Source organism: Mus caroli, chromosome 15 (assembly GCF_900094665.2).
Source record: "Mus caroli chromosome 15, CAROLI_EIJ_v1.1, whole genome shotgun sequence".
Lineage (NCBI taxonomy): Eukaryota > Metazoa > Chordata > Mammalia > Rodentia > Muridae > Mus > Mus caroli.
The window spans coordinates 49801155-49812490 of record NC_034584.1 but is presented as its reverse complement, the minus strand read 5'-3'; the positions used below and the strand labels follow the sequence as shown (position 1 = coordinate 49812490).

At 42.7% G+C, this 11336-nt stretch overlaps 1 protein-coding gene across 2 annotated transcripts in view; it reads left to right on the top strand.

Annotated features, from left to right (window-relative positions):
• Positions 1-11336, top strand: part of Sntb1 (syntrophin beta 1) — a 260074-nt gene that overhangs the window by 239302 nt on the left and 9436 nt on the right. For both annotated transcript variants that reach the window (XM_029469797.1, XM_021183546.2), the window contains one exon: positions 7426-7622. In XM_029469797.1, the coding sequence (XP_029325657.1) occupies positions 7426-7622 (197 nt within the window). The remainder of the gene's footprint in view (positions 1-7425; positions 7623-11336) is intronic.

Below are 11336 nucleotides of genomic sequence, written 5' to 3'. Positions count from 1 at the left end.
GGGCCTCTCTTTCCAGTGATGGCCGATTAGGCCATCTTTTGATACATATGCAGCTAGAGTCAAGTAGCTACAACTTCTTATGTGGGTGGCTACTTATCTGATTCTTCTTTAGCCATGGAGTTAGTAAATATTCACTGAGGTCTACTCTTGCCTGGAACTGTTCTGGGCACTAAGAATACAGCAGGGAGTGGCCACACAAACAGTCCTACCCTCCTCTAACTTGCATTATAATGATAATGATGGTGCCCTACTTAGGATTACTGTTGCTGTGATGAAACACCAAACCCCAAAGACACTCAGGGAGCAAAGGGTTTACTTCACTTAGACTTCCACAACACTGTTCATCGTGGAAGAAAGTCAGGACAGGAACCCAAATAGGGCAGGATCCTGGAGGAGGAGCTGATAGAGACCATGGAGGGCTGCTACTTACTGGCCTGCTCCTCATGGCTTGCTCAGCTTGCTTTTTTACAGAGCCCAGGAACACCAGTCCAGGAATGACACCACCCGTAATGGGCTGGGCCCTCCCCCATCAGCCAGTCGCTAATTAAGAAAGTACCCCATCGCTGGATCTTATGGAGACATTTTCTTAATTAATGTCTCCTCCTTCAGAAAAGTCTAGCTTGGGTCAAGTTGTCATACAACTAGCCAGTACAGATGACCACTAGAATATATTCTGTGCTAACCAAGGCTACATACAACATTCATATTTCATGCTATTGAATCCTCACATAAGTTAAGATTATTATCCTTGCTTTGGAGTTGAAAGAACTGAACTAAGCAGAGTTTAAGAAATTAGCCAGGTAGTAAGTAGTAGATCTGCGGAAATCCATGGGGCCAACCCTCTCAGCTAAGTTTCTTCCTGCATAAAGCTCCAATCTCTTGCTCCTCCCCCCACAGTGTTATATATTGTCCTATTCAGTTTGTATTATTGTTGGTTGGTTGGTTGGTTATATATTCATATTCTAACTAATAAAAATAGAAAATACTGCAGGAGGTTGCAGTTCGGCTTCCAACCAGGGGAATGCCCATCTGCATTTTACAACCAAGGAACAAAAGTTGCTCAGTTTGAGAGGCATCTTGGAAACTGTGTCTGAATGGCAGCTGAAAGCCTGTCTCAGGACGCCAAGTGTGTTTTTCTTGCTGGGTAGAAGAGTTACCTTTTTAGGATGAAACATTTCCTTGGTTGCTGTAGTTTAGTTCCTGTTACAGATAAGAAACAGATGGTCATATTTTTTAAGGATACACAAATAACCTAAAATGTAAAATAATTGAAAGATAAATAGTAGCTATTTCTGGGTGCCCCTGAGACTGCAGAACAGGAAAAAGTATCTTGGGGAGGAATCTTGGGAGGAGTATAAAGCGCTGCTCCTGGCAGAGTAAGAAATAACTCAGGCGGAGAGATGTCAGAGCTGCCTTTTCAGTCTCCAAATGATGACTTAATGTCCGCTGTCATTTTCTGGGCACATGGTTCCCCAAATCTAGCTATGGTAATGTGCTCCTAAAGGTGGTCTACAAATAAGGAGCGCATTGAGAAACTCTTGAATGGGCCCAACTTTTGAAAACATTTTAACATAGATTAATTGTGTACCTGCACGGTTTCCATTGCAAAATTAAACTTGAATTTTAAAAACATTTAGAAACTGTGCATCTATGCAGGTATCCAACCTACATCTCCCATGTGTCAGGAAGAGGATTGAGATTACTGGATCAATGAGGCATCAGAGCAGGCTCCTGCCCTGGTGAATGAGTCTAAGGCATGGTGGTCATGAAAGAATAGAACTATGACTTGGTAATAATACCCGAGGGACCAGAGGAGGGGCCTTACAGCAAGAGAGGTACTCTACTCACTAGCTGTGAGCTCCATTATCACAGCCACAACTTTGTGGGCTGAGGAGATGGCTCCGTGGGGAAAAGCAACAGCTGGGCAAGCATGAGGACCTCAGTTTGGATCCTCAGCCTCCATGTGTGTGGCCTCTTACACACCTATGGTCCCATCACTATGATGGACAGAGACAAGATACTGTTGGGAGCTTGCTCGGCAGCTCGCCTCACAGAAAACATGAGCTCCAGATGCCAAGAGACCCTGGATCGATAGAATACGGTAGAGACTAACAGGGGAAGAAACTGTGTCATTCTCTGGCTTTTGGATATGCACTCACAAAGTACACACAAACATACACAGACAAGTAAGCACACAGAGAAAGAGACAGAGACAGAGACAGATGAGACAATTTTGTCTCCTGAAACATGTTGGCCCAGCAGTTGTCAGTTTTGATACATAAGCAACAGTACTTACCAAGTGAGGGTCTTCTAAGCAACACCAACCTTGCTGGAAGCATTACCTCATCTAAATTACCAGGGGAAACCATGTAGCCTCACAATGCCTCCTTCTAGATAAACCAACATCCAGAGAAGACATTAATGAAATCATAGACTCAGGTGTGTCAGGCTGCTATAGTTCTGCTGTGATCTGATCAGTGTAAGAAGCACAGAGCTGCCACCTTCTTAATTCCAATCATGCAGTGATTTCAGGTCATACTGTGTTGTTGGCCAAAGATGCAAAGCTGTTGCTTCCTTTATCTGTCCATTCCACAGACATCTAAAGAGCAAGAGGCATTCACTGGTTAAAAGGCCTTTCCTCATCTTGAAATTCTCTGAACATCATTTGATTCCGTGTAAATGTCTCTCCCTTTGGAGATCCTGGTGCTCCTCGGACCATGAAATTGTTCAGAGCCCATAGCTCTTCTCTACACAAATTCTGAAGTTCTGCTTCAGGGTGTGTTTAGTTTGGATGAGCCGTGAGACACTGAACAGGCTGCCCAAAGGAGACAGGGTGATTCTTCCCCACTCACACCACCCTAGCCCACACTCTCTGCTATTCATCTATTGGAGAAATGTGTTTCCTGAGATGTTACAGAGGCTGGACCTGGAACAAAAACAAAAAAAAGAGACTGTGGATCAGGATGAGTAAAAACTCTCCTCTTAAACTTGCTCATCAGGGCTGGATCCAGGTTTGTCCTAATTGCTTTGAGACTTGAGTGGACTGTGTGTAAGGCAGGCATTATAACAAAATAGTGTAGACTGGATGGGTTAAGAATTCATTTCTGTCTCCATTGAAAGCTACGATGTTCAAGATCAATCTGTTGTGTGCTTGTGCAAGCTGTCTCCCTAGTTTACAGATGGCTGCCTACATCTGTTCCTTCATGAAACTCAGTGTCTGTGCATAGAAAGGTGTCTAAAGACACTATGCTGCTATTGGGTTAAATCCCCACCCTTACCACCACAGTTAACATCCTTATTGAAGTTATGCCCAAGTATAGTCACATTGGGGATTAGGCTTCAGTGTTTGAGGAGAGTGTTCTGCCTATAACTTTTTCACTATGTATAAATATTGATTATATATGTTACCTGGAGATTAATGAAATCTTTATTGATTGATGGAATGGATAAATTAGCAGTTTTTGTTTGGTGTTCAGTTGGAAAGATGGGAGAAGGTACATGAACAGAGCAGGAAGTTCCTCTGTGGTTCCTCAGAAAATGCCTGAATCCAAGACTAGTATTAGTTCAGTCTGCAGGGCTCAGGTACTTGCCTGTGTCTTTGCTGGGGCCCAACTGATTGAATGTTAGGTACTAATGGGGCCATAGGCATAGTGTTACCTTGTGTGGACGGTAACCATAACCTGCTCATACTGTGTTATTCACACACATGGACAGTAGAGAATAAACCCAGGCACAAATAAATGCAGAGGACACAGATGAGGAATTCTGTATTCGATCTCTGAATTACTACTAATAATAAACAAGAAACACTGAAAACATGCTAAGTCTGAATTTCTACATTTTCAGTGCAAAGTCTAAGAATTGAAGAGTTGGGTTCATTTTGGTCTCAAGGCTTTAAAAATTGTTTAGTGTATAATTCTTGTGGGGGGGAATCTAATTTTAAAAAAATAAATATATGTTTTCAGAGATAAATAAATCACCTGTAAAATTGGTTGGCATTTTAATGGACCTGTTTCTACACTTTCTTTTCATGTTATATTAAGCTCGTGTTATATTAAGAACTTTACAAAGACGCCTTTCCCCATATTGACACAGAATATTTATAAAAATAATCTTAATAGTATAGGCAATACTCCACCCAGAAGATCTACAACATGTACACAGTAGGTACTTGTGTTCCAAGTGGATTCAATCTGGGGAAGGTATCCTTTTGCAACTAGTAGACACACTAAGTACCAGAAATAGCTATTTGTTTTTATCTCAATGTTTTAAGACAGCACTGTTCCAATATCTACATATTTTTAAAAATCCATATTATCTGCATGTATGCTGTCCCTTGCATGGAAGAGCCTTTAGTATGACTATGTAATTCACACTTCATGTGTTGAAAAATCAAATTTCCCTTTTTCCTTTTTGCTCAATGAGAATTGCAGGATGAGACAAATAGGAATGTCACTGTCCCCAACTCTGAGGCTTCCTTTCATCATTGCTTCTCCGACACAGGTACATGGCAGGGCCTAGCCTGGTCCATGGCTTTCTCATACCTCTGACATTCTATTAGCAGTTGCATCCCTTCATCCCCAGAGCTACCACATGGGTATTTCCTAACAAAGTCCATTTTCTAGTTATAATTGATCCAAATATTATAGATTATCTTGAAAAAAATGTTGGTTTGAGGTATGTTTTATGGTTGTGAGGAAAATCTGCCCCATGCTCCGCTGCTAGCAAACTTAGCACCTTGTATTCTTGAGAAAGACTTCAAAAGTATTGCCCCAACTCTGCTCTCTCTCCCTCCCTCCCTCCCTCCCTCTCTCCCTCCCTCCTTCCCTTCCTCCCTCTCCCTCTCCCTCCATCCTCTCTCTACATATCAACTGTATATTTTTTTCTTAGTTTACTTCTGCCTCTATAATACAATACCAACAGCCCCTAGTTTTATTACAACCAATTTCAGGACATTGATGAACTGGAAAGTAAAACAACTTAGAACAGACAAGGCCTAAAGGAAACAGTTGTTATTGGGTGCTGACCATAACATATAAGACACCGAGCAAAATGCTTTAAAAAATTTTTAATATACATAACCCTAGTCCTATGGGGTAGGAACTAAACTTGTAAATGTAAAGAGTACACATATTTATTGAGTTGGAGCCACACTATGGTTTCTGAGCAAGCAATATCAGTAGTGTTATTTAATCTTCACAGCGCTCTCGTAGAAGGTGATGATTCTGTAAAAGTTTTTCAGTATGTGACATGGAAAATCAGTGATGTTCTGGTACAACATGTTATGCCTTATAAACCTATGATGCCTGTTCAATTCAACTTGCAGCTTGGCATTGGGGCTCAACTAATCTTGACAGTAAGATTTGAAAAGAGACTACATGGATATATTTCTTAAGGCAACTGAAGCTTAAACAACTTTGGTTATCAAAATGCCTTGAAAAGCCAGGTGTGGTAGCACAAGCTTGCAGTCCCTACCCTTGGGCAGGGTGGACATCGGCAGGATTCCTAGCCAGCCATTCTAGCCTATTTAGTGAGTTGCAGGAGATTGAGAGACCCTGCCTCAAAAATAACAAGGTGGACAGTAGTTTAGGAATAACATCTGAAGGTTGTCCCCTGACCTGCACACATTCCTGAACACACATGTGCACCCATATACATGTGTGGACATGTGTGTGTGCGCGCGCATGCATGTGTGTGTGCGCGCGCGTGTGTGCACACACATACACACACAGACTCCTTGAGCAAGTTAAACCACCATGTATTTTGCTTCTCTTAGACAGTTATATCTACCTAGGTATTAAAAAGATACTTTTCTGATGAGTTTTTAACCTCAGTCCCTTTAAGTCCCACACCAGGATGTAGACCAGTGCATTCTCTTTTCTTCAGCATCACTACAGTTTGGATCCACAAGCGGCATCACACTTCTTCTGCTCACTTCTCATTCCAAGATGGCGCCCACCAGAACACATGCCCAGGTCTCAGACTGTACATGTTAAATCCCTTCATGCATAGCCATGTCTCTTCATGTATATTAGAGGTTCCCTACCTACCCTCAGTGCTGGAAAGGTTACGAATAAACCTCACAGTAAACAGATTCTCCAATAACTTTTTTTTTTCCTCAAAGCAGCATGGCGAACTCTGCCTCCCACCAATCTCTAGCTCTGTAAATGAGAGAAAGCACCTCAGAGATTCATAGGCTTCCTACTAGGAGTCCCACAAGCTGTAATACGCTTTCTTTCACTGCTGATTTTATTCTCTACTGTTTAGCATTACAGGGGGTGAGGGGGGGAATAAATTTCCTTACACATATTTTAACCCCCAAGGTAACAAACTCTTTGGCTAAGAAAACAGTTGGCCCAACAGGTGACGCCTGGCATTTTCCTAGCAAATAGTAGCGTTGCTTTCCATATTAAAAGATAGGATGAAAATGCAGATTCCCCTGGAGAGAAATAACATTTATAAAATGACACTGGTGCTGCTCTGTGAACGATTGATATGAAAGCCACTCTGAAGAGGAAGTTGAAATGTCAAGCAGGAGAGAATGTGCTTCCAGGGGACACGTGAGAAGCAGGAGCTGGTGGGGGCACTCAGAACACTTTGATTTTTCACGTTTTAAGTCTGGCCTTCCGAGGAATTATTTACTATAAAAGTCACATTTTTATGCCAAGGGGAAGCTCTAAAGTCAGTGTGCAAATCTTGTGTAGTTGAAAAACAACGCTTCTGAAAGTTCCCATAAGTACCACCAAAGGGCAATTCTCCACCCTTTCCTCGGAAGTCCAACATTTCTAGGTCTTTCTCTGGCTTGAACAGATAAACAGATTGCTGCTTCTTCAATGGAGTCCCCAGTTGTTTTGCATGGCTGGCGGGCCTGTGTGCATAACTGTATGCGTGCCCAGAGGTGTGCTCAGCACAGCAAGATCCTCCCAGCTGAGATGTGACTAATTGAATTCTCACGCCCGTTTAGTACAATAGATTCATTTCCTTCTCTTCTGCCCAGGCAGGAATATGCACATGCGTAGGGATGGAGTTGGACTGGAGAGAATTTTACACAGAATTCCACTCTTTTTTTTTTCTCACTGCCTCAGACACATTTGTTTGTTTGTTTGTTTGTTTATCTATCTATTTATTTATCTACTAAATAAGCATAGTTGGATTTGCACAGGTCATATCATATTATTTAAATCTTCTGCATATTTAACAAAATGCACAGTTCTTAGATGATCTTTAATCTCACTCCATCATTGGAGAGAAGATGGTAAAAACCCACTGAAGAGCAGCGGACATCTTTGATTTGAGGTCGCAATGAGTATTGCATAGGTTTGGGGCTTCTACTATGTGATGTGTCAAGAGGATTCTTTTAAAAAGATGCTAATCTCTCTTCCTCTCTCCCTACGCCCCTCTTTTCCCTCACACTCTCCTCTCTAGGCTAGTCCATTCAGGTCCAGGAAAAGGATCACCCCAGGCTGGGATGGATCTGTCCTTTGCAACACGAACTGGCACCAAGCAAGGGATTGAAACACATCTCTTCAGGGCAGAGATCAGCAGGGACCTCTCCCACTGGACAAGAAGCATAGTACAGGGGTGCCACAATTCAGCGGAGCTCACTGCCGAAATCACCACAGGTGAGTGCTGCCGCCTATGAGCTACCAATGTCCCACGAACACAGGGAAGGTGAGACCATAACTGCTGTGGCCTCAAACTATTTCTATGCCTTGTGTTATAGGGTATCTAAAATAATAGCGTTGAACTTAAATGCTTCTCAATTAGGCATTGTTTGTCCTCCTAAAACATAACTGGAGGCTTTTATTCTATCCCATCTCATCTCCCCTTCATTGAAGAGAAACTGGTAACTAAAATGATCACTTCCAATCCTCCCAATTATAACTGCATGGATGGCTTCCTAAAGGAAGGGAATTTGGGGGGTATAAATGAGTAGGGTTAGGTTATTGGTAATAAACAATCAGAACAGAATCTGAGTGACTTATCAGAGAATAGTATTGGTACTAAACTGAGCTCAAAACTGGGGACGCAGTTTGTTAGAAACGACCGGAAAGAAAGATATCTGAATTGGGGGAAGTAGAGCAGAAGGAAAGTTCCAGAAGCTCAGCAGAGCTCTCTCTATCCCTCGCACAAACGACGGGGCAAAGACAGGTTGGAAGAAGTCTACTGACAGAGAGAGTGCCCCAAAATGACTAAGAAGGGATGCATGTGTGGAAGGAGGGACCCTTCTGTTTCATGTCACTTACTGTATCCCTACTCAATGCTAGGCAGTTTTTCTTATAGTGAAAAACAACCCACTGTGTGTCCTAAATCAATAATTTGAAACAAAGCCAATATTGTTTAGATGAAATTAGAGAGATCAATGTCAATCTTGTCCTGTTTGGCAGAACTTTTAATTCCAGTGTGTCTGTGTACGTGTATGCCATGTGTGTGTATTCATGTATGTATGTGTACAATACACATTATAAAATTGAGTACATTAGCTAATATGGACCCTTATTTAACACAGTATATACAAAATATCCTATACAAAGCCAACAGCATCTGTGATGATGTTCTAGTTCCAAGCCCTAGTACAAACAATTTCTAGTCCTGAGATCTACAGCCAACCTCTGTCCAGCCTCCTGCTGACACTTATAAACAGGGCGTTCTGTGACAACTAAGCATGTCCTCATTGAACCTCCCAGGAATTCTGAATTCCTCACAGTCACCGCTTGTAATACTCATAGTTCCCCTCTCCTGTCACAGCACCTTGTATGTCCTTGTGTGGCTTTGAGGAGACAGTAGAGGCTTGTAGTCACTCACACTTGGTCATTTTGAATAGCGACTGACGTGGACACATGTCCCAGCTTGATTGGTTCTTAGTCATTTCCTTCATATCTTTGTTTCTTCCACCCCACAGCTATAATCAGAAAAACAGGACCCAGTTCTGAGGGTCCTGTGAAGAAGAACTATTATCAACCGCTACTCTTATAATTATTACCCAAGGCTTGCACAGCCTAATGTAATAAGCTCAGTGAAGCTATCTAAATTTAAATTAATTAAAGCTTAATAATGTCCTCAGTTGTGTCATCTCTTCTGCTTCCTAGTCACATGTGCTAAAGAGCTACTTGCCAGGACAGTGTAAAACTCCATGAAGCTCTGCTGTGCCAGTGCGCGCTGGAGAATGAGGACTCCCCACCGAACAACTAGAAAGCTTGTACCAAGATTTTCCTGTGCCAATAACAAAACAATCATTTTGTACTCAGAGTCATGAATAGCTGAGCCTCTCCTCACTCTGGAGATATAGATTCCGCACATAGTGGTGCATGAGAATTCTCATATGACAAATCTAGGAAGAAATAATGCTATGGAGGCATGGGCCACTCTTTGGAGGAGTACTACAGTAGAATACCACCTCTCAAATACCCAAGACTACTCTAAAAGATAGGACACACAGTAGCGTATGATGGTGTTTTTTTTTTCCAAAATTCCTCTAAATGTATAGTAGAATTTCTGCTGTAGTAGACCTAAGATAGTGGTTTTTTCTTTTTTTACTTTATTTTTAAAAATAGGATGTCAGCATGTAGGCTAGACATGCCTCAAACTGACAGTCTTATCAAATGCTGCAAAGATACATAGGCCACCATGCTCATACTTAGCTAGATGAATTCCTGTTAATGATTACCTTAGAACTAACTTGTGTCCAAGTGTTCCTGAAGGCTGTGCACCTATGGTATCTGTCATTAACGGCAGGCTCTGAGCACAAAAGCTGGAAGAGACTCAAACCACTCAAATGCTGCGTTTCATAAAGTTGTAGGTGTATGTCAGGGAGGTTCAGACTCCATGCAGTGATTTTAGGAAGGAATGGAGGTTTCCTTCAGGATTTGGTTTGTTTTCCATTCTATTTGATATGCAGACACTGTCTGTCTCAATAGGAAAATCCAAGGCTGGTGACCAAGTAGCCAAAGGAAGATTACAGGGAATTATGTAACCTGATCGAGGAGGAGGAGGAGGAGGAGGAGGAAGAGGAGAAGGAGGAGGAGGAAAAGGAGGAGGAGGAGGGGAAGGAGGAGGAAAAGGAGAAGGAGCAGAAGGAGGAGGAGGAGGAGGAGGAAACGGAGAAGGAAGAGGAGGAGCAGAAGGAGGAGGAGGAGGAAGAAGGGGAGGAGGAGAAAGAGGAGGAGCAGAAGGAGGAGGAGGAGGAGGAGAAGAAGGAGGAGGAGAAGGAGGAGGAGAAGGAGGAAAAGGAGGAGCAGAAGGAGGAAGAGGAGGAGGAGGAAGACAAGGAGGAGGAGGAAGACGAGGAGGAGGAGGAGGGTAACAGAGGTGTGACCGAAGTGACTAAAAGCACAACCCAGCTCCAGTTTCAACGATGCCTCCAGACGCTGGAGAGAAAAACTTATGTCTATACCAGAGCTTCCTTTAACATGGTCATGTGTTTAGTTTATCCCGTGGAAATTGAGAACATGTTTGGAAATTTGATTCCACCCAGCAAAGGCCATCCATATCATATGATGCCGGCTGGAATCAAAGCACGCCGCAGCTAATTCAGAACAACTAATCTTCATAGCTTTATAGTTCAAACTTGGGGGAGCGTGAATAAAACTATGCTTAGAACTTCCTTACTGTACTGGCTAGTTTTGTGTCAACTTGACACAGCTGGAGTTATCACAGAGAAAGGAGCTTCAGTTGAAGTGCCTCCATGAGATCCAACTATAAGGCATTTATTCAATTAGTGATCAAGGGGGAAAGGCCCCTTGTGGGTGGTGCCATCTCTGGGCTGGTAGTCTTGGTTCTATAAGAGAGCAGGCTGAGAAAGCCAGGAGAAGCAAGCCAGTAAGGTACATTCCCTCCATGGCCTCTGTATCAGCTCCTGATTCCTGACCTGCTTGAGTTCCAGTCCTGACTTCCTTGGTGATGAAGAGCAGTATGGAAGTGTAAGGCGAATAAACCCTTTCCTCCCCAACTTGCTTCTTGGTCATGATGTTTGTGCAGGAATAGAAACCCTGACTAAGACAAATTGGTACCAGTAGAGTGGGGTATTCCTGTGACAATCTGGCCATGTTTTGGGGAGGACTGTGGAAGGATTTTGGAACTTTGGGCTAGAAGATCCATTTGGTGTTAAGAGCTCTGTCAGATGTTGTGTAGGAGCTTGGAAGATAATGTTGAAAACAGTGCAGAGGATGGAGGCCTGGCTTGTGAAATTTCAGAGGGAAAAATTAAAGACTCTTTTCAGGGCCATTGTAACTTTGGTTGTGAAGATTCTGTGGTTCTGGTTAGCTGGGGCTGAAGAATCAGCTGTGATTAACAAGATACCAGAACTACTAAAGCAAAAACTTTGCATTACTGGGACT